Source organism: Mobula hypostoma, chromosome 23, assembly GCF_963921235.1.
Source record: "Mobula hypostoma chromosome 23, sMobHyp1.1, whole genome shotgun sequence".
Classification (NCBI taxonomy): domain Eukaryota; kingdom Metazoa; phylum Chordata; class Chondrichthyes; order Myliobatiformes; family Myliobatidae; genus Mobula; species Mobula hypostoma.
Genome location: NC_086119.1, coordinates 35,653,575 through 35,680,973, shown reverse-complemented (window position 1 = coordinate 35,680,973; position 27,399 = coordinate 35,653,575). Strand labels below are relative to the sequence as shown.

Here is a 27,399-nt window from a genome sequence, read left to right as displayed (position 1 = left end):
CTAGTGACTATATGTAATTTGGAGTTTGAAGAGATTTGGTATGTCACCAAAGACTCCAGCAAATATCTGCAGACGTACTGTACAGAACATTCTGACTGGTTGCATCATGGGCCTGTAGTGAGACGCCAATACACAGAAGCTTCAGAAGGTTATAGATGCAGCCAGCACGGACACAAGACTCTCCACTACTAAGGACGTTTTCAACAGGTGGTGCCTCAAGAAGGCCGCATCCATCATTAAGGACCTTCACCATCTGGGACATGCCCTCTTCTCATTCCTACCATCAGTGAGGGGAACAGGAGCCTGAGGACAAACATTCCATGTTTTAGTAACAGTTTCTACCCCTCTGCCATTAGATTTCTGAATGGCCCTTGAATTCATGAAGACTATCTCACTATTTTGCTCTTCCTTTTGCACTGTTAATTTATTAAAAAAACTATTTTTAATTGTAAATTAGAATTTTTTAATATGTATTTATGTGATGTCTAATGCAACAAATTTCATGACTAATACAGTAACAAGCTGATTCTGATTGATTCTGATCTGTGCTATTATAAAGTAATCTGCACAGAGCAGTACTGCAATTGAGCTTTAAGCCCTTTCCATCATGAACAGAATTAAACATCTTTCTGATTATTATGAAAATATGTATATGTAACAAGTTGATTAGTGAGAATAAAGTCCATTACACTTTCTATTGTGTAGGATCTCGCATCACCCACTGCAAGGTTTGTCCGGCAACTTTGGCTTTAGGGCCAATGTGGGCAGTTGTGCTTTTGAGCCAGACTTGGTGGTAAACATTGAAGCTCCAGAGTAAATCTTGTGCTCTCCATGCATCATATGTGGTGTTTGGCGCACAACAATGTTGACATGTCTGCTGAGGAATGGTGACAGATGGTAATCAGCTAGATATTTGTAGTATGTTTTTGAATTGACAGAGCTTTGTAAGTATCACACATGGGAATCTTTTAAAAGTTGCAAAGGGGTAAAGAACAAACAAGTAATCTTGAACATATAAATAATTTGTCAGGGTACAAGTAGAGAGTTGGAATTGTTGCAAATCATTCTCATCTATGTCCACAAGAAAATGAATCTCAGGGCTGTATATGGTTACATATATGTATTTGGATAATAAAATTTACTTTGAACTTTAATGCATGGTGTCATGGTAGCATAATGGTTGGCATGATGCTATTATAGCTCGGGGTATTCTGGAATTCAGAGTTCAATTCCAGCACAGTCTAAAAAGAGTCTGTATGTCCTCCCTGTGCAATGTGTGGGTACCAAAAATGTACCAGGTGGGTTAGTTGGACATTGCAAATTGTACCGTGATTAGGTTAGAGTTAATTGGTTTTGTTGGGGGTTGCTGGGATGGTGTGGGTGAAAGGGTCTACTTTGCACTGTATCACTAAATAAATAAATAAATGAGACAAGCTAGCTGCAATTAAGTTCAACTTACCAGCTTCTAAGCATAGATTCTGAGCATTGAGTCTCCACTCAATAGCTGAGGGACTAAGAATCCAGGAAGGCCTGCAGCAAAGAAATAAATATACTTTTTCAGAGTGGGGACTCAAGAAGAATATTTAATGATAGTAAATTGCAGCCATGCCATTGCTAGTCAGAGTGAGACAATTGGGTAATTCCTATGTCAACCAAGCTAGTTGAACAGTAAGGGACTAACATTAATATTATGTTAATACCTTGCATGTGGCTATTCTTCATTCACGGTATTTTTCTGAAGAAATTATGTGACTTATGGGAGAACTGACTGCTGAATAGATACTCTGCTTTTTAAATTGTTTATTGAGTAAACTGACTTTGCTGTGCAATTAGACTTTAGATTGTTTCATGTAAACTAATATGTTGGCACAGTACTGATAATAGATGTGTTTTGAGGGAATCTGGTGTAGCAAGTTGGGGAAATAAATATCTCTGCTGATGAGTCTGTATCCAGATGGCATAATTTTAAGAACAATGCTAAAAGAAATAATGGCTATTAATACATTTGGGTGTTGGAAGATATTTTACTTTATGCAATGTAACGTCATTACCAAATACAGGGTAGAATTTTCCTGACTTTGTCCATTCAGCTCTCTAAAATTGAGAAAGCGTTCCTATCGTGCCTTGAAATTTATAGATGTATTTTGTGCCTGTTGTTTAAACAACTTAATTGCCTTGTTATTTTATTGTGCTCTGCTCACAGCCGGAAAGAGTTAGGGATGTCCATTTTTTTCCTGCAGTTTCTAAAGTTATGCCTTGAAAAAGCACTGAATTGAATTTTTCAAATGCTTAGTTCCAGAATTTGTGTAAGGATATGTATGCAATTGATTTGTGAATATCTGCTGTGTTTCATAAATGATTAACTACTATCTAGAAAAATCAAAGTATTTCAATGATCACATCAAAATGTTATTTTAATCAAATTAGTGCAGCATTTCCTAATATGTATAAAATATTACCTTCCATATCTTATTTAAATGTTCTACTATAAGTACATTATAAGAGATAACTGAATCAATCTAGTTAAACAGACATAATATTTTGATGAAATTGAATTGGTCTTCCAAGTGAAACCAGTACCCAGAAAGAAATCTAATGTAAGCTTAAATAGTTGTAAGAAACAGTATTAAGGGCATACACTTTAAATTCTACTATACCATCCTACATTGTACATAGTAATGACATTAATGCAGTGATAGCAGATTTTCATTTTGACACTGTTGTATATTTACAGTAAGTAATTTTTTTTAGATTATGAGGACATGGTCCTCTTTTATTGTCATTTAGTAATGCATGCATTAAGAAATGATACAATGTTCCTCCAGTATGATATCACAGAAACACAAGACAAACCAAGACTGAAAAACTGACAAAAACCACATAATTATAACATATAGTTACAACAGTGCAAAGCAGTAACGTAATTTGATAAAGAACAGACCATGGGCACGGTTTTAAAAAAAAAGTCTCAAAGTCTCTCGAAAGTCCCATCATCTCACGCAGACAGTAGAAGGAAGAAAAACTCTCCCTGCCATGAACCTCCAGCGCCGCAAACTTGCTGATGCAGCACCCTGGAAGCACCCGACCACAGCCGACTCTTGAATCTGTCCGAAAACTTCGAGCCTCCGACACCGAGCACCATCTCTGCCGAGTGCTTCAACCCCGGCCCCGGCCACCAAACAATAGGCAAAGTTGAGGATTTGGGGCCTTCCTCTCCGGCGATTCTCGATCGCACAGTAGCAGCAGCTGCGAAGCGGGCATTTCAGAAGTTTCTCCAGATGTTCCTCCGTGCTTCTCACGTCTGTCTCCATCAAATCAGGATTGTGCACGGTACCCACTTAACAAATACCGATATCATTCTAGAGCGGCTGCGTCGCGCTGCCATCTTCTCCTCCCCTCCCCCGATTAAATTCTGAAGGACTTATATTTTCAGAGTTAGAGTCGAACAACCAGTAAGAGAAAACTAGTTCTTGGCTCTACTTGAATTAGATGCTTGTTGCTTTTTTTTCATACCAAGGCAAAATCGACACAGAATAAACTGTGTAACATATTCTAATTGATTGCCTCTTCTCCAGGCTGAGTTACGTTTGAATTAAAGATAGATTAGCACCTCTCTCTTGAATAGCTATTACCTTGTTTCAGGAAATTTTGTTAAGTAATTTTACTCAGAACACTTTTTTACTCAGATTCACTTTTAATCATTGGGCTTTAAAACATATTATCAGATGCTGAGATAGTAAATGATTGAAATACTAGGTAGGTAAGACTATGGTAGTTTTCTTTTAATCGTTCAGAATATTTACATCACTATCAAGTCCAGCATTTATTGTTGTCTCTAATTCTCTTAAAAATGTGCTGGTGAGCTGCCTTCATTGAATCAGTAACAATGAAGGAATAGTGTTGTATTTCCATGTCAGGATGGTGATGATTGGATGGTAGTCTGCAAGTGGTGACTGTCTCTATATGTCACCTTCTTTTGTCTATCGTGGTGGTAGATGTTGCAAGTTTGGGAACCGCAGTCACGTAACTTGAATATTACCGAATGTTACCTTCAGTGCATTTAGAAGTTGGACTTACTGTTGCCATGGTGCGCTGCTGTTGGAGGTGATAAATGTTCCTAGTGGATGCAGTGTCAATCAACTGAACTACTTTGCCTTGAAGGGTTTTGAGCTGCTCCAGTATTATTGGAAATGCACTCACCCAGGCAAGGGCAGATTATTCCAACAAACTCCTAACCTGTGTTTTGCAATTGGTGGAAAAGGTTTAGTCATATTAGGAGGTGAAGCACTTGTCACAGCATATCCAGCCTCTAACCTGCTCTTTGAGCCACAGTATTTATGTGGCTCATCCAGTGGAGTATCAGATCAGAGGTGGCCCTCAAAATGTTGATGGTGGGGGATTTGGCAAAGGTCATGCTATTCATTGTTGAGAAAGGTAAATGGGCTCTCTCGTTGAAGTTGCTCATGGCCTGGCAATTATGTGGCACAATTGTCATGTTGCATTTAGCAGCTCATGCCTGAATGTTCCCTCGATCTAGTTACATGTATACATATTCTGCTTGTTAAGTTGCATTCTGAACCTTCCCTAGATCGAGTTACATGTATACATATTCTGCTTCCTTTGCTGAGAAGCAGCAAACAGAATTGATCATTTTTACCATCATTGAACATTTCTGCTCCTGAACTTGTACTTATTTTTATTTAGAAATACAGCATGGTGACAAGCCCTTTGGCCCATCACCACCTATTTACACCTGTACTTTAACCCGTATGTTGTTGGAATGTAGGAAGAAATGAGAGAGCCCGGAGGAAACCCACGTGGTCACAGGGAGGACGTACAAACTCCTTACAGAATTGGACTTAGTTTGTTGGCACAATAATAGCATTACGCTAACCGCTGCGCTAGTGTGGCACCCCAAGCTGATGTAATTTTGTGATGGAAGAAAGCTATTGATGAAGTGGATGGAGATGGTTGGGCTTGGGGCACTGCCCTGTAGATCTCCTGGAGCAGGGATGATTCCCTTCAATAATAACTCGTATGTAACATATGACTTCAAGCATTAGAGTGTTTATCTCCATGCCTGTGGTCTTCAATTTTAACAGGGCTCTTTTACACTGCACTTCAGCAAATGCAACTATGATCTGAAAGAAAGTTATTCTCACCTGGAATTCAGCTCTTTGGTCTATGTTAGAAGCAAATTAAGATCAGGTCAGCAAATGTGTGGTCCTGGAAAAGCTCAACGTGAGCATTGGTGAATTGGTTATTTATCAGTAAGTTCTGCTTGAAGGCACTACGGACAACTCCTTCCAACACTTTGCAAATGATAGAGAAGTGGACTGAATGGACGGTAATCAGCTAGAATGAATTTGTCCAACTTTGTGAGTATACAGGACAATTTTCCATACTATTGGAATTCCACCTATTTTGGAATAGCCTAGCTACAACTGGTATGCAGCTGTAGATAGGAAGACTGCATCCAGTGTTGACAACCATTTTTTTTGAGGAGGCTTCACATTGCACTGAATATAACTAGTGTTTTGGCCTGTTTCTGTAATTAATTAAAATCTTACAAGATATTTGATAACAAAGTAACAATACTCCCAACTTGGATCTGTTCTGGAAAAATGCTCAAATCTCCACCATAGTGGAAAAGAAATTTAAATTTAGCTTAATTAGATAAATCTGCAATGAACCACACATTGTATTGACATTGAAGCTATTAATTGCACAGAGCTTAGAAACGTGCTTTAGAAATGGATTTCTACCATCATGACCCAGTAAGACCAATTTGTTATGGTGCATCTGCCAACTGGATCTAAAAATATATTATCCTGAAGTTTATCAAGTAACACTTAATTTATTGTACAAACCAAAACTAAAGCCAGAAATGCAGGTACAGAAAATACTCAGCAAGTTAGGTCATATTTGTGGAAGAAGAAATGGAGCCCAGGAAGGTTCCATTAAATTGGAATATAGATTGTATCAAATTAGAATATAGAGAGATATTAGAAGCTGTATTAAAGGCATTATAGTAAGGTGCTCTGATAAATGCAAGTTAATCAGGCATAGTTAATGTGACTTTGTGAAAGGAAAGTCACATTTGACCAAATTTATTGGTACTCTTTTCAGAGGATGGTAAATCTGGAATTAATTGCCATAGAGGGCTAAATCATTAGGTTTATTTGAGTTTGCTATCTTCTTGATTAGAGAGAGCACCAAAGGTTACAGGGAGAAGTCAGGAGAGTGTCATTGAAAATGAATTAGCCAGGATTGAATGGTGGAGCAGACTCGATGAGCCAAAAGGCCTGATTCTACTCCTGTGTCTAATGGCCTCATGGTCTCAGTGGGAACAAAGCCCTGAGCGTGCTGCATCAACATTTATTCAGCTAAATAGAAACACACTTTGTAGGTGATAATATATTGGTCTAGATAAAAGATTATCTGGATAATAGAGAAAAAAGGTTAGAAAAATATAACATAGTCCATGCTATAGTAATCTGTACTGTGTTGCATATTTCAAGGGACTAGAAAAACACATTAAAAAATCTAGGAGAGAAGGTGCTGGAATGTGAAAGGGATATGGACAAGTAGGCACGTTAAGTGAGTAGGTAAAGATATGGTAAATGGAATATACTGCAGGAAAATATGAAATTGTTTATTTTGTCAGGTTGCGTGGGAAGAATGTGCTATATAAATGACACAGAGCAGTGGGATCCTGTATCCAGTGCATGATTTGCAAAAAGCTGAAGGTTGCAGTAAGTAATTGGAAAAGCTAACAGAACATTATAGCTGTTAGTCAGGGAATTGAATACCAATGTAAGACGGTTACGTTTCAGTTATACAAAGCATTGGTGAGACTACATCTGGAGAATTGTGTACATAATTGGTCTCCTTGTTTAGAGAAAGATGGTGATGCATTGTGAGCAGTTCAGGGAAAGTTTAATTGACTAATGCCTGGAACAGACAGTGTTGCCTCAAGAGGGAAGTTTGGACAGGCTAAGTTTCTGTTTGAAGTTTAGAAGAGTGAGAGAAGATTTCATTGAAACAAATAAGATCAGAGGGGTCTTACTAGCGTCGATGTGGAGAGGATGTTTATTTTTGTGGGCAAATAATAGAATTAGGGATCGCTATTTAAAAATCAGTACTCATTTAAGAAATCAATGAGGTGAAAGTATTTGTTTTAGAGATTGATAAATTCTTGGTGAGCAAGGGATTAAAAGTTACTGTGCACGGAAGGGAATTGCGGCATTGAAATTGCAGTCAAGTCATCCACATGATCTTATTAACTGTCTTCAGGGGCCAGGTGGCCTACACTTGCTCCTTGTTTGTGTGAAATTAGATTGTAAAACTGGGATTGCTTTTGTTAGAGCAGAAATATTGAAAAAAGAGATTTGATAGAGGAAATCAAGATCATTAATAGTTTTGATAAGTAATGAGAAACATCTTCTGTTAGATGCTTTGTTCTGTCAGTGAGTTGTGATGATCCAGAATACATTGGCTGAGAGGATAGTGGAATCAGATATTATTTGCTGCATCCAGAAAAGAATTGAATAATTGTTGAATGGGTAGGTAGATTCAGGACAATGCAGAAAGAACAAGAGGGTGAACCTGATCCATTTGTACGGGCATGAAGAGCTCAGCAGCTTCTTGTGTTATATCATTTATGACTCTTTGAACTTGCCATATAAAGTATAGGACTATCAATTTATGTATAGGTTTCTTAGTGATAGCAGGTGTCTAATGTCAAACTTCTCTCGTGCTGAAGGTTTCTATTTGCAAGTGTGGCATTTCCTTCTTAATTGTGATTGTATTTAATTTAATTCTAATAATTTTCTTCCTCTTTTATCCCTTATTTAAAAATTATTTCCTTCTGTTTTGCTGACATTATAAGCACAAAAAGAAAAAAAAATAAAATTCATGGAATAAAGACAGAATAAAAGACTTTTAAAATTGGAATTTGATTATACCTCTACTCCCTGTCCAATTGTACAGATTCTCCTGCCTCTGTATACCTGATTACATTACATTTCATCTTCACTTTCAGTTTTTACTTTGGTTGATACTGAAATTAGGTGATATCAGTTCATCTCTCCTGAATTTCATTTTGATTTTCTTCAGTGTCAAAGTTACTTTTTCCTACCACCATTTACAATCATAATTATCCCCACTATGTGCATTCCTTCAAAATATCAGGTAATGTAAATACTATTTTAAAGGGGCTGTATTGCTTTCAGTAAATTAGGGTACTGAAATCCATTGAACCTGTGACAGATGTTTTTACCAGTCAGTTCACAGCTGTATTTTGAAGGTAAAGCAATAAAATTTAATGCATTTAACAAATCCCTTAATAGGTAGATATAATGGCATTGGCAATTATTTTTGATAGCCAGAAAGATTTAATTAAGTTGCATATTCCTTATTAGATTTCTTCTCTTTAAAGGCAATAAAATTGAATTCCTCATTTAATGAGCTGCTCTCGTGAGAAGTGTTGATGGATAACATCTTTTATTTATCAAGTTAGAGTAAAAGATGGAGGGGATAGATTTATTTTGGGGTGATCAATATGCAGAATGTAATACTATACAAAATAAACTGTGTATGCTTTCAAAACTGCCATGACATTATCAAAAATTCATATTGGCAGCTATATATCTGCAAAAAGCAAACCAAACAGGCAATGTTCCTTCACCATCGATTTAAATCTGATCAGGTTTAATGTAGCATTCATAATATTTGCCCTGCTCTGCTGGGGGAGAAGCTGACAGCGATGCAGGTGGATGCTTCCCTGGTATCATGGATTCTTGATTACTTGACTGGCAGACCACAGTACGTGTGCTTGCAACACTGTGTGTCCGACAGAGTGATCAGCAACACTGGGGCTCCACAGGGGACTGTCTTGTCTCCCTTTCTCTTCACCATTTACACCTCGGACTTCAACTACTGCACAGAGTCTTGTCATCTCCAGAAGTTTTCAGATGACTCTGCCATAGTTGGATGCATCAGCAAGGGAGATGAGGCTGAGTACAGGGCTACGGTAGGAAACTTTGTCACATGGTGTGAGCAGAATTATCTGCAGCTTAATGTGAAAAAGGCTAAGGAGCTGGTGGTAGACCTGAGGAGAGCCAAGGTACCGGTGACCCCTGTTTCCATCCAGGGGGTCAATGTGGACATGGTGGAGGATTACAAATACCTGGGGATACAAATTGACAATAAACTGGACTGGTCAAAGAACACTGAGGCTGTCTACAAGAAGGGTCAGAGCCGTCTCTATTTCCTGAGGAGACTGAGGTCCTTTAACATCTGCCGGACGATGCTGAGGATGTTCTACGAGTCTGTGGTGGTCAGTGCTATCATGTTTGCTGTTGTGTGCTGGGGCAGCAGGCTGAGAGTGGCAGACACCAACAGAATCAACAAACTCATTCGTAAGGCCAGTGATGTTGTGGGGATGGAACTGGACTCTCTCATGGTGGTGTCTGAAAAGAGGATGCTGTCCAAGTTGCATGCCATCTTGGTCAATGTCTCCCATCCACTACATAATGTACTGGGTGGGCACAGGAGTACATTCAGCCAGAGACTCATTCCACTGAGATGCAGCACTGAGTGTCATAGGAAGTAATTCCTGCCTGTGGCCATCAAACTTTACAACTTCTCCCTTGGAGGGTCAGACACCCTGAGCCAATAGGCTGGTCCTGGACTTATTTCATAATTTCCTGGCATAATTTAGATATTACTATTTAACTATTTATGCTTCTATTACTATTTATTATTTATGGAGCAACTGTAACAAAAACCAATTCCCCCCGGGATCAATAAAGTATGACAATGACTATATTTGTCCTGAGATATTGCAAAATTTGAAAGGTGGCTCAATACAGATTTCTGAAGATTTTTCTATCTAAAATGGCACATATGGAACAAATGAAACACAAATTTATCATGATTGTGATGAGTGATCTCTCAGACAATAATTCAGAGAGTTAATAAATTCAACATCTTATTCTCTTATTGGCCACTCCCTGATTCTTATGGATGATCTATATTTGAATTCTTTTCAAAATAATGTCTGGTGGATATCCATGCTTGAAAATCTATTTACAGACTCCTCTACAAATAATAATCTCGTTAAAACTAATAGATTTTTTTGGCCAGTTGTTAAAGGTTAACTGTCAAAATTAATCGAATGGAACTGCTGTTGTCCAACAATCTAATGTAACAACGAAAACAGTTGCATTGTTACACACGGTTATCACATTTATCTGATTAAAATAAGTATCCATTTTCTTCCCTGTAACTTGCATGCTCGATCTTATGCTCGAGTGTTGTTTTTAATTGAGTCTGCAGATGTTGGGGCAAAAAAAAATTAACAACTGGAACAACTCAGTAGGTCAGACAGCATCAATGGAGGCAAAGGGATGGTCATTGTTTCAAGTGGAGATTTGCATCAGGACCGTATTGATCCAAAACTTTGCTATCTCTTTCCCTCCAGAGATGCAGCTTCACCTGCTAAGTTGGGATGGCACGGTAGTGTAGTGGTTAGCACGCTTTACAGTACCAGTGACCCAGTTCAATATCCGCCACTACCTGTAAGGAGTTTGTACATTCTCCACACCATTTCATGGGGTTCCAATGGGTATTCCTGGTTTCCTGCGACAGTCTAAGGATGTACCCGTTTGCAGGTTTCAAAGGTACATTCAATGTCAGAGAAATGTATATCAGAGTACCTGGAGGCATATGACAAGATAGGCAGAACTCAGCATGTATTCCTTAAAGGAAAATCCTGCCTGACAAACCTATTACCATTTTTTGAGGAAATTACCAGTAGGCTAGACAAGGGAGTTGCAGGAGATGTTGTATATTTGGATTTTCAGAAGGCCTTTGACAAGGTGCCACACATGAGGCTACTGAACAAGATAAGAGCCCATGGAATTACGGGAAAGTTACATACGTGGATACGTTGGCTGATTGGCAGGAAACAGAGAGTGGGAATAAAGGGATCCTATTCTGGTTGGCTGCCGGTTACCAGTGGTGTTCCACAGGGATCAGTGTTAGGGCCGCTTCTTTTTACATTGTACATCAACGATTTGGATTATGGAATAGATGGCTTTGTGGCTAAGTTTGCTGATGATACGAAGATAGGTGGAGGGGCCGGTAGTGCTGAGAAAACGGAGAGTCTGCAGAGAGACTTGGATAGATTGGAAGAATGGGCAGAGAAGTGACAAATGAAGTACAATGTTGGAAAGTGTATGGTTATACACTTTGGCAGAAAAAATAAATGGGCAGACTATTATTTAAATGGGGAAAGAATTCAAAGTTCTGAGATGCAACGGGACTTGGGAGTCCTCGTACAGGATACCCTTAAAGTTAACCTCCAGGTTGAGTCAGTAGTGAAGAAGGCGAATGCAATGTTGGCATTAATTTCTAGAGGAATAGAGTATAGGAGCAGGGATGTGATGTTGAGGCTCTATAAGGCGCTGGTGAGACCTCACTTGGAGTACTGTGGGCAGTTTTGGTCTCCTTATTTAAGAAAGGATGTGCTGACGTTGTAGAGCGTACAGAGAAGATTCACTAGAATGATTCCGGGAACGAGAGGGTTAACATATGAGGAACGTTTGTCCACTCTTGGACTGTATTCCTTGGAGTTTAGAAAAATGAGGGGAGACCTCATAGAAACATTTCGAATGTTGAAAGGCATGGACAGAGTGGATGTGGCAAAGTTGTTTCCCATAATGGGGGAGTCTAGTACGAGAGGGCATGACTTAAGGATTGAAGGGTGCCCATTCAGAACAGAAATGCGAAGAAATTTTTTTAGTCAGAGGGTGGTGAATCTCTGGAATTTGTTGCCACGGGCAGCAGTGGAGGCCAAGTCATTGGGTGTATTTAAGGCAGAGATTGATAGGTATCTGAGTAGCCAGGGCATCAAAGGTTATGGTGAGAAGGTGGGGGAGTGGGACTAAATAGGAGAAAATGGATCAGCTCATGATAAAATGGCAGAGCAGACTCGATGGGCCGAATGGCCTACTTCTGCTCCTTTGTCTTATGGTCTTATGGTCTTATGGTCTATATACATCCTGAAATGCCTTTTCTTTGCTACCATCCACAAAAACGGAGGAGTGCCCCCAAAGAATGAATGACAGTTAAATGTTAGAACCCCGAAGTACCCCCCCAGCTCTCCTCCCCCCCACGTGTAAGCGACAGCAAGCAATGATCCCCCTCCCCCCACCAGCAAAAAAAAAGCATCGGTACCCACCACCGAACACTCAAGGTGCAGCAAAGCAACAGCAAAGACATAGACTTGCAGTACTCCAAAGACGACTCATTCGCCTGCTATTCGACATACCACAGTCTCTCTCTCTCTCTCTCTCCCTCTCCCTAATAAGGGAGAAAGAGGTGTCTCTGTTTCACAGCAAGACGGGGGACATAACAAACGACTCGCTGGTTTACGATATTAAAAGTCCATTGCGTTGCTTTTTCCAAGCTCTGTGCCCAAAGATCTCAGATCTCCAGGCACACATCCTTAGATCTTCCAACTCCCACGACACACCGTTCTCCTCCCAGACACCAACCTCCGAGCACCAACCCCCCTCCCTGCCCCCCCCCCCCCCCCCGTCTCCAGAGCCATGAAATTCCGGACCTCCAAAGCCGAGCGAAGTTCTTAGGTTGCACCCTTGGTGTGCCCAATAACGGCCAGTCGTGAAACTCTGAGAGCAGGTCCCATTCCCGCAAGGAGCCATAGTCAGCGTGTGACTCCAGATCAGGGTCTTCAAAAGAACCTTGAAAGGGAAAAATAGAGATATTAAAAATAGAAATAGAGCTGGAGGTTAATTGGTCGTTGTAAATTGTCCCATGATTAGGCTCGGGTGAGACTGGGGGTTTGCTGGGTGACGTGGCTCTAAGGGTCGGAAAGGCCTACTCCACACTGCATGCTAATAAATAAAGTTCTCTCAGCAGTTTTTTAAAACTTGTTTGCCTTTTTTTAACAGTGCCTTTCAACTACCCTGTCCCAGCTTTAAGAATTGACAACTTTATTTTAATATCTATTCACACTTGAGCCTTTCTTCTTTGTGCCCATGTCCTCTGGATATTCATTTGAAGATCAAGTCACCTGGTTACCTGAAGTAATTACAAGAACCATTTACAGTGAAAGCAAGTCAGTAAGAAAGTTTGTCTGAAACTTAGGAGATTCGTTTCCATACCATTTTTGGCAATGTTCAGTGGATGGATTGAGGCAGATCCTCTGTTGTCGTGAGGTGAATGGCAGCCCAGGGTACAGTTTTACTGGGATAATTGGATAGCTCTTCATAGGGGCCAGGGCAATGAACTGTCTGTATGGATAGAATGGCTTTGACAATTGGCGTGGCCCTGCCCAGCAGCCCACTGGCTCACTGACTGTTATAGCTGTCATGTCACAAATGCTTGCAGGCATCTTTTGACATTCACAAGTTTTGAAAATCACCCAGGGCCATTTGAAATAATAATATTTTAAAAAAACTACTTTAAAAGCCAGAAGACTAAGTATATATTACACATACACACCTAAAATGATTAAAAGCATTCAGACAATGTAATTATGTTAAGCATGAAACTTTGCAGACTGACAGCTGATTTCTCCCTTTTGTTTTAGTGGTCCTGTTGTGCCTGTGTCAGATTAGCTTGGCATGGGCTCAGCGAGAAAGCTACTCAGCCTGAAAACTCATAAATTTTTGGAAGCTTGCACTGCTCTGTTGAATTCCATGAGAAATGTGCTCTATAAATTAGGCTTGGTAAAGAAATTAGCAACTTTCATATTAAACTGACTCATCCAAAAGGTCAGTTCTTTAGAGAGATGACTAACTATTAAAATGAGCTGACCATGGGAAATAGAAAGCTATCACACAGCACAGATGCATAATCTATAACTAACAATTCATCACATGGATTATTAAAGCTTCAGGCTAGGTTAGGGTAACTAATCTAGTCTGCTGTATAGGTATACCATATATGTAGGATATACAATTAATATAATTTTCAGTGAGCAAATTAAACCTCTTCTGCTAAATCCCAGCTTTCAGTTCAGTTTCTTTTGGCTACACTTTCTCCAATAGATGGATCGCTTTTAATAATCATGGCCAGTCTTTCTCTTCTGTGCACCCGGCAGTACCTGCAAATTGTTGGCATTTGATATAGAATAAGTACTACTGGCTTATTTTGCAACTGTTCATTGTCCATTGTAAGTTTTTAAGGTTTTTTATTTGTTCATAAATAAAAATCTGAAACTAATCAGCCTATTATCCCAGTCCATTGAACCTTTTGTATTTGAACAGCTTGGTCCTACTATTTGGCAAACTATGCAAGTCATTAATGTTTACTGAAACCAGCTGTGACCTGTTATTTACCTCCTTTCATTCTGATCCAGCTCCAAACACCATGCACATCTGCCTCTCTTTCCAGTTCAATCAATTTTGTCCCTTTTCAAGAACATAACAGGATTTTGTTGAAAATGTTGCACAAACTTCCCCACCCCTGTTGCATTATTTTGTGTGTGTGTGTGTTGATTAGGTTACAATGTTCATTTTCCTATGGGTGCTCCCATTTTATAATTCTCTAGTTCCACAGTGGTTCATTCATTTTTTTGCAATTACCTTCCATCAGTTTCCCTGGATTGGATTTTAGTTAACCATTCTTTAATTCCCATGGTTATCCCAGTGCTGTATTTTATGGACTGATGCCCAATTGTCCTTTCACTAATCATTCCTCATTTACAAAGCTAAAAGGATCTACTATTGCCCATTACGCTGCTTGTGTTTAGGGCAGCAGTGAAGCTCTTCCAACTCTGGGGTGTTCAGGGCTTCCGTCATTATGTCAGTAGCTCGGTTTTCACTACCGTCAGTCATACAAGTTCTAGGTGGAGACTCGGCAATACTGTTACACTTCGATGTAGAAGACTTCTTCATTGCTATTTCTGTAACAGTTTTGTTCTCCCATTCAGGGTTGAGCTGAACCACCAAACCTGGAGGACTGGTGGACCACTTTTAGTCTGGCCAGTATCCTTTGGCTTGTTTGGCATGGGTGATCCTACCAAGAGCCAAAGCATAAAATCCTGATTCCAGCCAACATAGCTCTCTGGGCCATTGAGGCACACAAGCCTCCAAACCCTACAACAAGTTTGTGGTCCTTTGGAGGAAAACTTAAAGGATGACTGCTCCAAACTATAATCAGGCTTTAGATGGTGTCAATCAGGCTTTAGATGATCTGAGCAATGGGATCAACATGCACGAAACAGCACACCCTAATGCCTTCACCATCGTCTTGGGGGATTTTAACCAGGCCAGTCTGAAAAAATCACTAAGCAATTACCATCAACAGATCACTTGCAATACCAGAGGAAACAACACACTGCCCACTGTTACACCACCATCAAGAATGCCTACCATGCTATTCCACGTCCTCACTTCAGGAAGTCTGATCACCTAGCTGTACTTCTACTCCCTGAGTATAGGCAGAGACTGAAGACTGCAGCACCAGTAGTGAGGACCAAGAAGGTATGGACAAGAGGAGCACAGGAGCACTTACAGGACTGCTTTGAATCAGTGGATTGGACTGTTTTCAGGAATTCATCTTCAAATCTGGATGAGTAAGCTGCAGTTGTTACCAACTTCATTAAAATCTGTGTGGATGAGTGTGTGCCCATGAAAACTTACTGTACATTCTCAAACCAAAAGCTGTGGATGAACCAGAAGGTACGTCGTCTGCTGAAGGCCACGTCTGTGGCATTTAAGTCTGGCGACCCAGGTCTGTACCAGAAAACCAGGTATGATTTGCAGAGGGCTATTTCAAGCATGAGGAGACAATTTTGAATGAGGTTGGAGGCAACATTGGATGTACGACAACTCTGGCAGGGTTTGCAAGACATTACTTCCTACAAAGCGAAACCCAATAGCATGAATGGCAGTGATGCTCCACTACCAGATGAACTCAACACCTTCTATGCCCTCTTTGAAAGGGAGAATATAACTACAACTGTGAAGATCCCAGTGCAACCAGTGACCCTGCAATCTCTGTCTCAGAGGCTGATGTTAGGCTGTCTTTAAAGAGGGTGAACCCTCGTAAGGCGGAAGGTCCCACTTGCTTTGAAAACTTGTGCCAACCAACTGGCGGAAGTATTCAAGGATATTTTCAACCTCTCACTGCCATGGGCGTAAGTTCCCACTTGCTTCAAAGAGGCAATAATGTACCAGTGCCTAAGAAGAATAATGTGAGCTGCCTTAATGACTATCTCCCGGTAGCACTCACATCTACAGTGATGAAATGCTTTGAGAGATTGGTCATGACTAGACTAAACATCTGCCTCAGCAAGGTTCTGGACTTGCTCTACTCTTTCTATACCCATGACTGTGTGACTAGGCATAGCTCAAATGCCATCTATAATTTTGTTGATGATACAACCATTGTTGGTAGAATCTCAGATGGAGACGCGAGGGCATACAGGAGCGATATGTGCTATCTAGTGGAGTGGTGTCGCAGCAGCAACCTTGCACTCAACGTCAGTAGGACGAAAGAGCTAATTATGGAATTCAGGAATGGTAAGACGAAGGAACACATACCAATCCTCATAGAGGGATCAGAAGTGGAGAGAGTGAGAAGTTTCAAGTTCCTGGGTATCAAGATTTCTGAGGACCTAACCTGGTCCCAACATATCGACGCAGTTATAAAGAAGGCAAGACAGTGAGTATACTTCATTAGGAGTTTGAAGAGATTTGGCATGTCAACAAATACACTCAAAAACTTCTATATTTTGACAGGCTGTATCACTATCTGGTATGGGGGGCTACTGCACAGGACTAATAGAAGCTGCAGAGGGTTGTAAATTTAGTGGGCTCCATCTTGGGTACTAGCCTACAAAGTACCCAAGACACCTTCAAGGACCAGTGTCTCAGAAAGACAGTATCCATTATTAAGGACTTCCAGCACCCAGGGCATGCCCTCTTCTCACTGTTACCATCAGGTCGAAGGTTCAGAAGCCTGAAGGCACACACTCAGCGATTCAGGAACAGCTTGTTTTCTTCTGCCATCCAGTTCCTAAATGGACATTGAACCCTTGAACGCTACCTCACTTCTTAATATATATTATTTCTGTTTTTTGCACGATATGTGCATACTGTAATTGATTTACTTATTTATTATCATTATTAAAAAAAATTTTTTTCTTCTATGTTATGTATTGCATTGAGCTGCTGCTATGTTAACAAATTTCACGACACATGCTGGAGATAATAAATCTGATTCTGATCATTTTTATGAGCTGCATCATTTGTACAGTCACCCACTTCCAACGTTCCCTATAATTTGTAATGACCAGCATAAATTTTGTGCTGTGCAGTTTTTTGCCCAGTGACAGCAACATATGTGCACTGAGTAATTTCTTCAAAAACCATTTCATTGTCACAAATCATTGTCAACACCGGCTGCATCAGAAACCAGAAAAAGAAATGTCATTATTTCTGATGATGAAATATACTTAAAGTGCCAACAAAGTAGAGGGTGGCATCCTTTTTGTGCACAGTTTAAATCCCTTTGTGCACTAGTAGCAAATTGTGTGTGCACACACCTAGAAGGGAACATTGCTTATATCGTCATACCGCTCTTCCAGTCATTTGAGATTTGCATTTAATTGGCCAATTGCCCAATAATTTTGCAGCCTTAGCTCAATAATAGAGCTTTGGCCTCCAAGTCAGAAGGTCAGGAGATCAAGCTATACTCTCACTTAAGACAAGATACTTAAGCAGGTCGCTGGGTGATTAATGCTGTATCCTTTTTAGGAGATTAATGCTGATTAATACAAAGGACACAACATTAATTGCTATTAATTAATATGAACCAGTATATTAGTACACTAATTTTTTGTACCATCAGCTGGTAATCTGGGACATGTATAATGATCTATTAACTCCATCATCTCCTTGTCAATCCCAATTTGAAGTTCTCTGCCTCCCCACAGTATTGTTGGAGGTGCCGTCTCTCAAAAGAGACGTTCAAACGCCGCCTCAGCTGTCCCATTAGGTGGGGATATGAAAAGTTAGAAAGTTAGCATACATAAAGTTGGTATACTATCATGACTTGTAAGTTGGTTAACAGATAGAAAATGTGGAGTAGGAATAAATAATTGTGTTGGCAGGCTCTGACAAGTTGGGTATTGCAGGGCCTCAATTCTTCATAATCTATTTTAACTAATTTGGCTGAAGGATTATATGTAATGTTTTAAGTTTATTGATAACACAAATGTAAGGAGACTTTGAGGTGATATAAACAAGCCATATCATTTAATTACAGATACAGCCCAATGAGCCTACGCTGCCCAATTACAACATGTGACCAATTAACATACTAATCCCAGTGGGAGGCAAACTGGGCTCCTGGAGGAAATGCACATGGTCACGGGGTGAATGAGGCAAACTTCCCACAAATAGTGGTGGAATTGAACCCAGGTAGCTGGTGCTGTAATAGTGTTATGGTAACCATCACGCTACCGTGGCCTTATCTATATCCCCTTGAAGCCTCTTTATATCTTCAGGCAACAGCTTAGTGGATGGAGCACAATCTAGGAAAAGTGAAGTTAATCCCTTTAGTGGATTAAAAATAGAAATGTTTGCAGGACTTTTAAGTAGAGTCATGGAGTCACAGAACACTACAGCACAGAAACAGGCTCTTCGGCGCTTTCAATGCACGCCAAAATATTAATCTGTCTAGTCACGTCAATCTGCACTCAAGCCACTGCCTTCCATGCCCCTCCCATCCATGTACCTATCCAAATTTTTCTTTTAAGTGTTGAAATCAAACCCACATCCACCATTTGCACAGGCAGCCTGTTCTGCACTCTCACCACCCTCTGAGTGAAGTTCCCCCTCATATTTCCCTTATGCATTTTACCTTTCAACCTTAACCCATGACCTCTAGTTGTAGTATCACCCAGCCCAAGTGGGAAAAGCCTACTTGCATGTACCCTATCTATACCCTCATAATTTTCTATACTTCTATCAAATCTCCCCTCATTCTCCTGCGCTGTAGGGAATGAAATCCTAACCTATTAAACCTTTCCCTATACCTCAGGTTCTTAAGTCCTAGCAACGTCCTTGTAAATTTTCTTTGCCCTCTTTCAATCTTATTGATATCTTTTCTGTAGGTATGTGACCAGTACTGCACACATTAGGCCTCACCAACATCCTATACTTCCAACATTACATCCCAACTCCTCTACTCAGTGCTTTGATTTATGAAGGCCAATGTGCCATCAGCTCTCTTTATGACTTTATCTACCTGTAATGCTACTTTCAAGGAATTATGGATTTTTATTCTCTGTTCTTCCACACTCCTCAGTGCCCTACTGCTCACCGTGTAAGTCAGAAATTCTGAGAAATTAAAAGGTGGGAATTTGGGAAATTTTGATACTTCATGGTTCCTCATGTCCTTGTACACAAGTCATTGAAAGCTAACATGCTGCGACAAGTATAACAGGGAACAAGGAAAACAGCATATGTATTGGCTATATGGCAAGAGGATTTGATTACAAGAATAAAGCATACAGTTTTGGTCTCAGCTGAAAAAAAATATATTTTCTACAGAGACAGCGCAATGAATTTTTGCCAAACTGGTTGCTGGACGGCAAGTTTGTCATATAAAGAGAGACTGATTGAACCATGTCTCTGTTTCTGTTGGTTTGGAAGAATAAGAAGTGACTTTATTGAAACGTGAAACATTCTTCTGTGGAACAACAGGTGCAGAAAGTGTATTTTCCTGGCTGAGGAGTCTAGAACTAGAGGCAACGGACTCAAAATAAATGGTAGATTATAATAGACTGAAAGGAAGAGATACTTCATCACACAGAAGGTGGTGTAGCTTTAGAATTCTTTACCCTGTTGGGATGTGGATTCTTGGTCATGGTGAGCATTCAGAAGAGAGGCCATTAGATTACAATAGGGATATGGGGATAGTCAGCAAGCTTTTGATAGTGGTTGAGGTAGAAGATGAGCTATTATTGAATGGTGATGCAAGCTCAAGGGGCTAAATGGCCTGGTATCACTCTTATTTCTTGTGTTCCTGTGCATGTTCTTATTCAGAAAAAGCAGGGAGCTTGCCATGTGATTTAGACAATATTTCCACGTTAATCTGCTTTAACTGTATTGGTTGTGTGGCTGCTTATCATACTTAAGTTTGAAAATTGTCTGCAATGCTTGCCTAAATGATATCAAAGACAGCACTTTAAAATCACTTCATTGTCCTCTAGCTGTTAAAGTTATAATAAAATTGCAAGTTATTATTTCTTTATCCTGTCCAGAAGCAGACATTTTCTCCTATTTCTCTACATGTTCCTACTAAATTAAAATCTCACTTAATAACAGTATCGGGTTGGCACTTATTTGAAGATTTGGATTGATAATGATGCAAATTTTTCTGGTGATGAACAGGAACTTATCGGATATCATTTAACCACCATTTCAAAATATTGTATTTTGAGTTTTCTGAGGATTTGTATGGACTCTCTTTCAACTGAATATTTGTATTTATTTTTTTCCTGCTATTCTTTCTTTTAGTTCAAACTAAATGGAGAATGGTGGACTTGGATAGACTATGACCAATTTCAGTGCCTCGCCAAAGACTTTGAGGAGAGCAACGGCACCAAGATATTCTCTGCGGAAGATTACATGGCAAAGACACCAGCCTGGGCACTCTTTGGATCTAAGCAGAGAGGTTTTGATCCAATTGAAATCCGGTTCCAAAGGAAAAAGTTGAAAGATATTTCCGGATGCTGAAACTATTTAGTAGAATTCACTTCTTTCTCTCTCCACAGATGCTGCCTAATTTGTTGAGCATTTTGTCTTTTTATTCCATTCAGACTTATTTGTGGCATCACAGAATGGAAGAGACAACATGCACAGTTTTTAGTTTTTTTGGAGCAGCTATGTGCTAGAAGTGCAAGTGATTTTAGTTTGAGACTATACTGAAAAGACTTATCTATACAAGAATGTAGAAAAGGACCTTGCATGCATCATGATCAGGTGATGCAGCATGTCCTTCAGCCAAAGAGCTGGCAATTGACAAGGTCATATAAAAATGAAACTAATATAAGTGGGTAAATCTTGTGTTCTTTTTTCCTGGGTTTTATTTGTATTCAGTTTTCCAATTGTGGCCAATTTCCCAGAGACTATCTTCGTCAGAGCCCGTATTGATTTTGTTCTTGGTTACCAGCTCCAACACAGACTGGCTGCCTGGCAGAGGGACAGTGTTTGATCATTCTCTCTCACTCAGTTCATAGAAAGTTGTCTATCACATATATGACAGAAAGGCGGTATGGTAGACATTATTGGATCTTAAATCTGTGGAACTTTCATAATCATTGTTCTTTTTATCAAATTTTGACCCGTTGCATCAGAATCTGCCTGACATGGCTTGAAGAATGGGAATGTCTGAGGCGGAGATGCTCCTAGCTGTGCTCCTGGTTATATACTGACAACAAGGAGCAAACTTAGTATCTGAGAGAAAGCCTAAAAAAATGAAGATGTTCCATTACTTAAAAACCAGGTTTTGATTGTGTCAGTTGTAGAAGCCAAATGTTAGTGTTGGAATAAAAAGGGAAGATGCTGATACCCTCAGATGGAAAGACAGTCCTGAAATGATAATTGTCTGTCATTCCACAAATGTTTTCTGACCTGCTGAGTGTTTAAAAACATTTTCTGTTTTTATTTCAGATTTCTAGCATCTAGATTGATTAAACTTTTCTTTTGGTGTTAGAATATCAACTCCACTGTTGCGACAGTAAATGTTTTGACTTCTTACTTCTTTGCCTTATCATAAATTGAGAGTGTATATAGAATTTGACAATAAATTTTGTTACACCACTTTTAATATTTGTTTTTCATTGCTAAAATGTAAATCGGGAAGAATTCTTAAACCAACGCAGCAGGAATCAGTAAGTATATATGCTGGCTTTTTTTTAAAGAACTATCCATTCTTTGCTCTCCTCATGGTATCAGAATTTTTCCTTCTTACATAAATATACACTACTCTTGTTAGTTAATTGCCAGTGCAATATTATGTATGCATAATTACCCATAAACTGTAACTGGCTTCCTTGGGCTATCAATATGCAATTGGAGGCATTCTGTGAGCACAGTAGGATGTGGGTTGCATACTCAACACACCTGCTGGTTTATTCAAATTTATGGCTGTTTTAGATTTCTACGGTTTCTGCACGTTATTTGAGACACTATTGTGAGGTGCTCATTTTGGTTGTCCATACAAACTCAGTTGGTACTGATCTGATGCAAATTTGTATTTCATAGGTATTCCAAAATTTCATCTACTTTAATAAAATGGAATTCCATTTTCTCTTTTATGTGACATGTGAAAGTGCCCTGGGAAGGAGCTGCACTTAAACACTCAGGTGTTAGAGTCGTAAAGCACAGAAATAGGCTCTTCTGCCCACCACGTCCGTTGCCCATCTACACTGATTCCATCTGTCCACAATAGGTCCATATCCTTCTATATAACCATATAACAATTACAGCACGGAAACAGGCCATCTTGGCCCTTCTAGTCTGTGCCGATCTCCTACCCTATCCTAGTCCCACCAACCTGCACTCAGCCTATAACCCTCCATTCCTTTCCTGTCCATATATCTATCCAATTTAACTTTAAATGACAACATAGAACCTGCCTCGACCACTTCTGCTGGAAGCTCATTCCACACAGCTACCACTCTCTGAGTAAAGAAGTTCCCCCTCATGTTACCCTTAAACTTTTGTCCTCTAATTCTCAACCCATGTCCTCTTGTTTGAATCTTCCCCACTCTCAATGGAAAAAGTCTAACCAAGTCAACTCTATCAATCCCCCTCATAATTTTAAACACCTCTATCAAGTCCCCCCTCAACATTCTACGCTCCAAAGAATAAAGACCAATTTTATCCCTCACTATCCTTTTGCCACTAACATAACTGTAGAAACCCTTTGGATTTATTTTCACCTTACTTGCCAAAGTAGCCTCGTATCTTCTTTTAGCTCTTCTAATTTCTTTCTTAAGATTCTTTTTACATTCTTTATATTCCTCGAGTACCTCATTAACTCCAAGCTGCCTATATTCATTGAAGATCCCTCTCTTTTTCTGAACCAAGTTTCTAATATCTCTTGAAAACCATGGCTCTCTCAAACTTTTAACCTTTCCTTTCAACCTAACGGATTCTGAACCCTCAAAATTTCACCTTTAAATGACCTCCATTTCTCTGTTACATCCTTCCCATAAAACAAATTTTCCCAATCCACTCCTTCTAAATCCTTTCGCATCTCCTCAAAGTTAGCCTTTCTCTAATCAGAAATCTCAATCGTAGGTCCAGTCCTATCCTTCTCCATAATTACACTGAAACTAATTGTATTGTGATTACTGGACCCGAAGTGCTCCCTAACAAATACTTCCGTCGCCTGCCCTGTCTCATTCAATTGTTATTGTTATTGTTCTTCTTCTTTCAGGACCTCTCTCCCTCTGTTCTATGCCTTGCTTATTCTAATGCCTGCCTAATTATCTCTCCAACGTAGTAATTATGTCTGAGTCCACTATCTTCTCTGGCAGTGCGTTCCAGATATCAACTTTGTGTAAAAAGAAATAGAGTTAATTGGGACCAGTACATTTTGGCCCAATTAGCCAAAGTTCCATGAAAATAGTTAAAAAGGTATTTTAAAAAAAGATAAACTACAGTTTAACTGAGTAACTAATTATGTATGTAAATGAAATACAAAGTAAATTAGAGTACTACCAAAACTATTACAGTACTATAAGACTGTGTCTAGTTCCTAACAGTTATCGATGGAAGAATTCATTGTGTTCTTTTGATTGACTGTAATTGAACAAATTCAGTGCAGACACCTAGTGCAAATAATAGACTGTCTTCATACAGTGCTTCTGCCAATTGCATCCTCCAAATCTTCATTTTGACTGGAACATTCAAGGTAATTGTCAATACTTTCAAATTCTTCATAGTTCCTGACTTGTTGAAGTAATGAAATCATTTCATTTTCACTCCTGGCTGTTTCTGGCATCTCCAAGCCTGAATGCTTGAAACTACAGTGAGCAAAACAGTTCTGAATCGTTTTACTGTTTATTACTGGCCAACTATCAGTGACAGAAATCACTGCCTTTTGAATGCAAACATGCAAAGGACGCTATTTAAAAACTGTTCGCTCTAAGCACGGTGTAGTGTCTAATGGCCACATGACGTATTGCGACTGACATAATAGTTCAGCAATAGTCTCCAGTAAGGGGTATGTTGTCACAAATAAAGGGAATCCCAGCTATTTTCTCAATTTGTTTTTGTTCTTTGAGTTGCCCCAAATAAGCAGCTTCCCCGATTATCCAATGGCCCAATTAACTGAAATTCACTGTACTTTCTTCTCAGATCTCCTCCCTCCCACCTTAAATGTATGCCTCTTGTTTTCTGATGCTCTGATCATGGGAAATGTAATGCAAGTAATCTAGAAACCACTGGATACATGAAACAAAATGAGAAGTCTAAAGAACACCAATGATGAGCAAGAGTAAGTTAGTTCAGTAGAAGTTACTTCTTGTTGGTTATAGATCAGGGGTTCCCAACCTGGGGACCATGGACCCCTTGCCTGTTGGTCCAGGTCCATGGCGTAAAAAAGGTTGGGAAATCCTGGAGAAGATTAGACAACAGCCTGCAATCTGATCATGTGCTTCACAAAATTTTTTGTTATATAATCAAGGAAGCAAATCTGTTCAAACCAGGTTTAGTATTCAGCTGCTCAAAAGATTGCTGTTCATAGCATTAACAACACTTTATTTTCTGTTTGTTTAATAACTTAAATTTGTATAATGTTGTTTTAACAGCAATGGGAACTGTATCCTAAGTGTATGTTGCTGGTATAGTGTTACACAAGTGGTTGCACTGTGGAGCATATGAATTATCATTCATGGCTGTTGAGTATTAACATATAGTCTGGGATTGACATAATTAATCTTTGCAACTAGAGTAGTCGCTTTTGAGTCTTCAGAGCCAGAAGTCGCAATCATATCATTATCATTCCTTGCAACATACACACACAATGCTTGAAGAACTCTAGGTCAGGCAGTATCTATGGAAACGAGTACAGTCGATGTTTTGGGCTGAGACCCTTCATCAGGACTTGTCTAATGTATCTGCTGCAAACGTCAACTGTACTGTTTTCCATTGATGCTGTCGGATCTGCTGAGTTCCTCCAGCATTGTGTGTATGTTGCTTGAACTTCCAGCATCTGCAGATTTTCTCTTGTTTGTGATTTAATATTCCTTGTATGGGTTTGAGTTTTTAAGTTTTAAAAGGAATGAATGTTCAGTGCATTTATAAAATATAGTATGGAGAGCATGAATTTGATTGAGGATAATTTCAGTCTTTCCATAACAATCTATAAATGCATCAAAAATCGCAATTCAGCTGCAACTGAAAATTATTTCCCTTTGAATCTTCCAGCAGAGGAATTCACCTTGCCAACCATCAAGTATTCATCTGTACTAATCCCATTTACCAGCACTCAGTCCATACCTTTCCAAGCCTTTGTGGTTGAAATGTCAGATTTAAAAAAAATTTGTCAGACATTTAGAATGTGTCTCCATCACTTGCTCAGGCATTGTGTTCCAGATTGCAATCACCACCTCAGTGAAAATAAAATCCCAGATCCCTCTAACTCCCTTAATATACTCTGGGTTTATCATGAACAAGAGAAAATCTGCAGGTGCAGGAGATCCAAGCAACACATACAAAATGCTGCAGGAACTCAGCAGGGCAGGCAGCATCTGTGAAAAGAGTATAGTTGAGATTTTGGGTCGAGATCCTTCTTCGGGACAGGTAAACCTGTCTCGGCCCAAAACATCAACTATACTCTTTTCCATAGATGCCACCTGGCCTGCTGATTTCCTCCAGCATTTTGTTTGTGATACTTTGGTTTTAGACATCTTGTGGGGAAACATTCGTCACTATCCACCTAATAATTTTGTATCCCTCTATCAGGTTCTTCCCCCCGTCCCCCAACCTCCAGTTCCCCACCAGCTTCCTCGGGTGTGGGAATCTGAAGGACTTCTCATTGAGGGAACATTATCCAGTCTCTCCTCATATCTGAAATGTTTCATCCAAGGAATGGAATTCACCATCGTGGAGAATTTCCTCTGCTGCCTTCCAGGTTAGGTCATCTCTGGGTATATATGAGTTCTGCTTTTGCAGATGTCCATTATGTGCACACCAAGGAACTTTTTGTGGTCTTCACATCAGAGCCATTGCTGTGCAATGGAGAGTGGTTGACCTGTGCCTTCCTGAAGTCCACAATCATCTCTTCTGTCCTGTCCACGTTGAGACTTAGGTTGTTGTTCTTGCACCATTTGACAAACCTCTCTACCTCCTCTCTGTATGCTGGCTCATCATTGTTGCTGATGAGGCCAACCACTGTAGAATCACCAGCGAACTTGATGATGCAGTTTAAGCTGAATCTGGTAGTGCAGTTGTGAGTCAGTAGTGTGAATGGCAGTGGACTGAGTACACAGCTCTGGGCTCACTGGTGCTCATTGTGATGGAGCTTGAGAAGTTGCTCCCAGCTTGGACTGACTTGGCTCTTTCTGTCAAGAAGTCCAAGACCCAGTTACAGAGAGGGGTGTTGAGTTCCAATGAGGACTCTGAGGGATGATCATGTTAAACACAGGCTAAAGTTGATGAATAACATCCTGGCATAGGAGGCATCGTTTTCTAGGTGGCACAGGACTGAGTGGAGAGCTGAGGCTATGGGGTCATCAGTGGAGTGGTTTGAGTGGTAAGCAAACTGGAAAGAGTACAATGTAGCTGGATAGTGGAATTTTATATGATCCATTACCAGCTGCTCAAAGCACTTCATGATTGGTGGGTGAAGTCATTGCCACTGGGCAGTAATCACTTAGTCCATTCACTGTTACTCTCTTGGACCCTGGATTGACGGTGGCTGTCTTGAAGTCTGCAGGGATTGTGGACTGTTTTAGAGAGATATTAAAGATCTCCATCAAGACCTCTATTAGCTGGGCCACACAGTCCCTCAGCATCTAACCAGGTGTGTTACCTGGGGCAGCAGCTTGACGTGGGTGTACCCTGGCTAGGGTCCTCAGCTTGGCCATGACCAGATAGGGTGCCTGTTCCACAGGAAGAGAGAGGGCTTTCCTTGATGTCACATCGTTCAATGGGTCAAATTGTGTTTGGAAGGATTCAGTCTTATCAGGAAGGGAAGCGTTGCTGTCATTGTTGTTGAAGTTGTAATTGGTTATGGTTTGTATACCTTGCCACATGCGCCGTGTGTCCGTGGTGGCACAAAGGTGTCTGCATACTCACACTTTGCCTTCCAGATGGCACAGGAGAGCGTGGCTCTTGC

General features: G+C 40.0%; 1 protein-coding gene across 1 annotated transcript in view; it reads left to right on the top strand.

The window, feature by feature from the left end:
- tyw1 (tRNA-yW synthesizing protein 1 homolog (S. cerevisiae)) overlaps positions 1-21,889 on the top strand; it is a 206,850-nt gene extending 184,961 nt beyond the window's left edge. Inside the window, exon 16 of the mRNA XM_063031174.1 lies at positions 20,565-21,889. Coding sequence (XP_062887244.1) covers positions 20,565-20,783 — 219 coding nt within the window. The 3' untranslated portion in view covers positions 20,784-21,889. The remainder of the gene's footprint in view (positions 1-20,564) is intronic.
- The last annotated feature ends 5,510 nt before the right edge of the window (positions 21,890-27,399 follow it).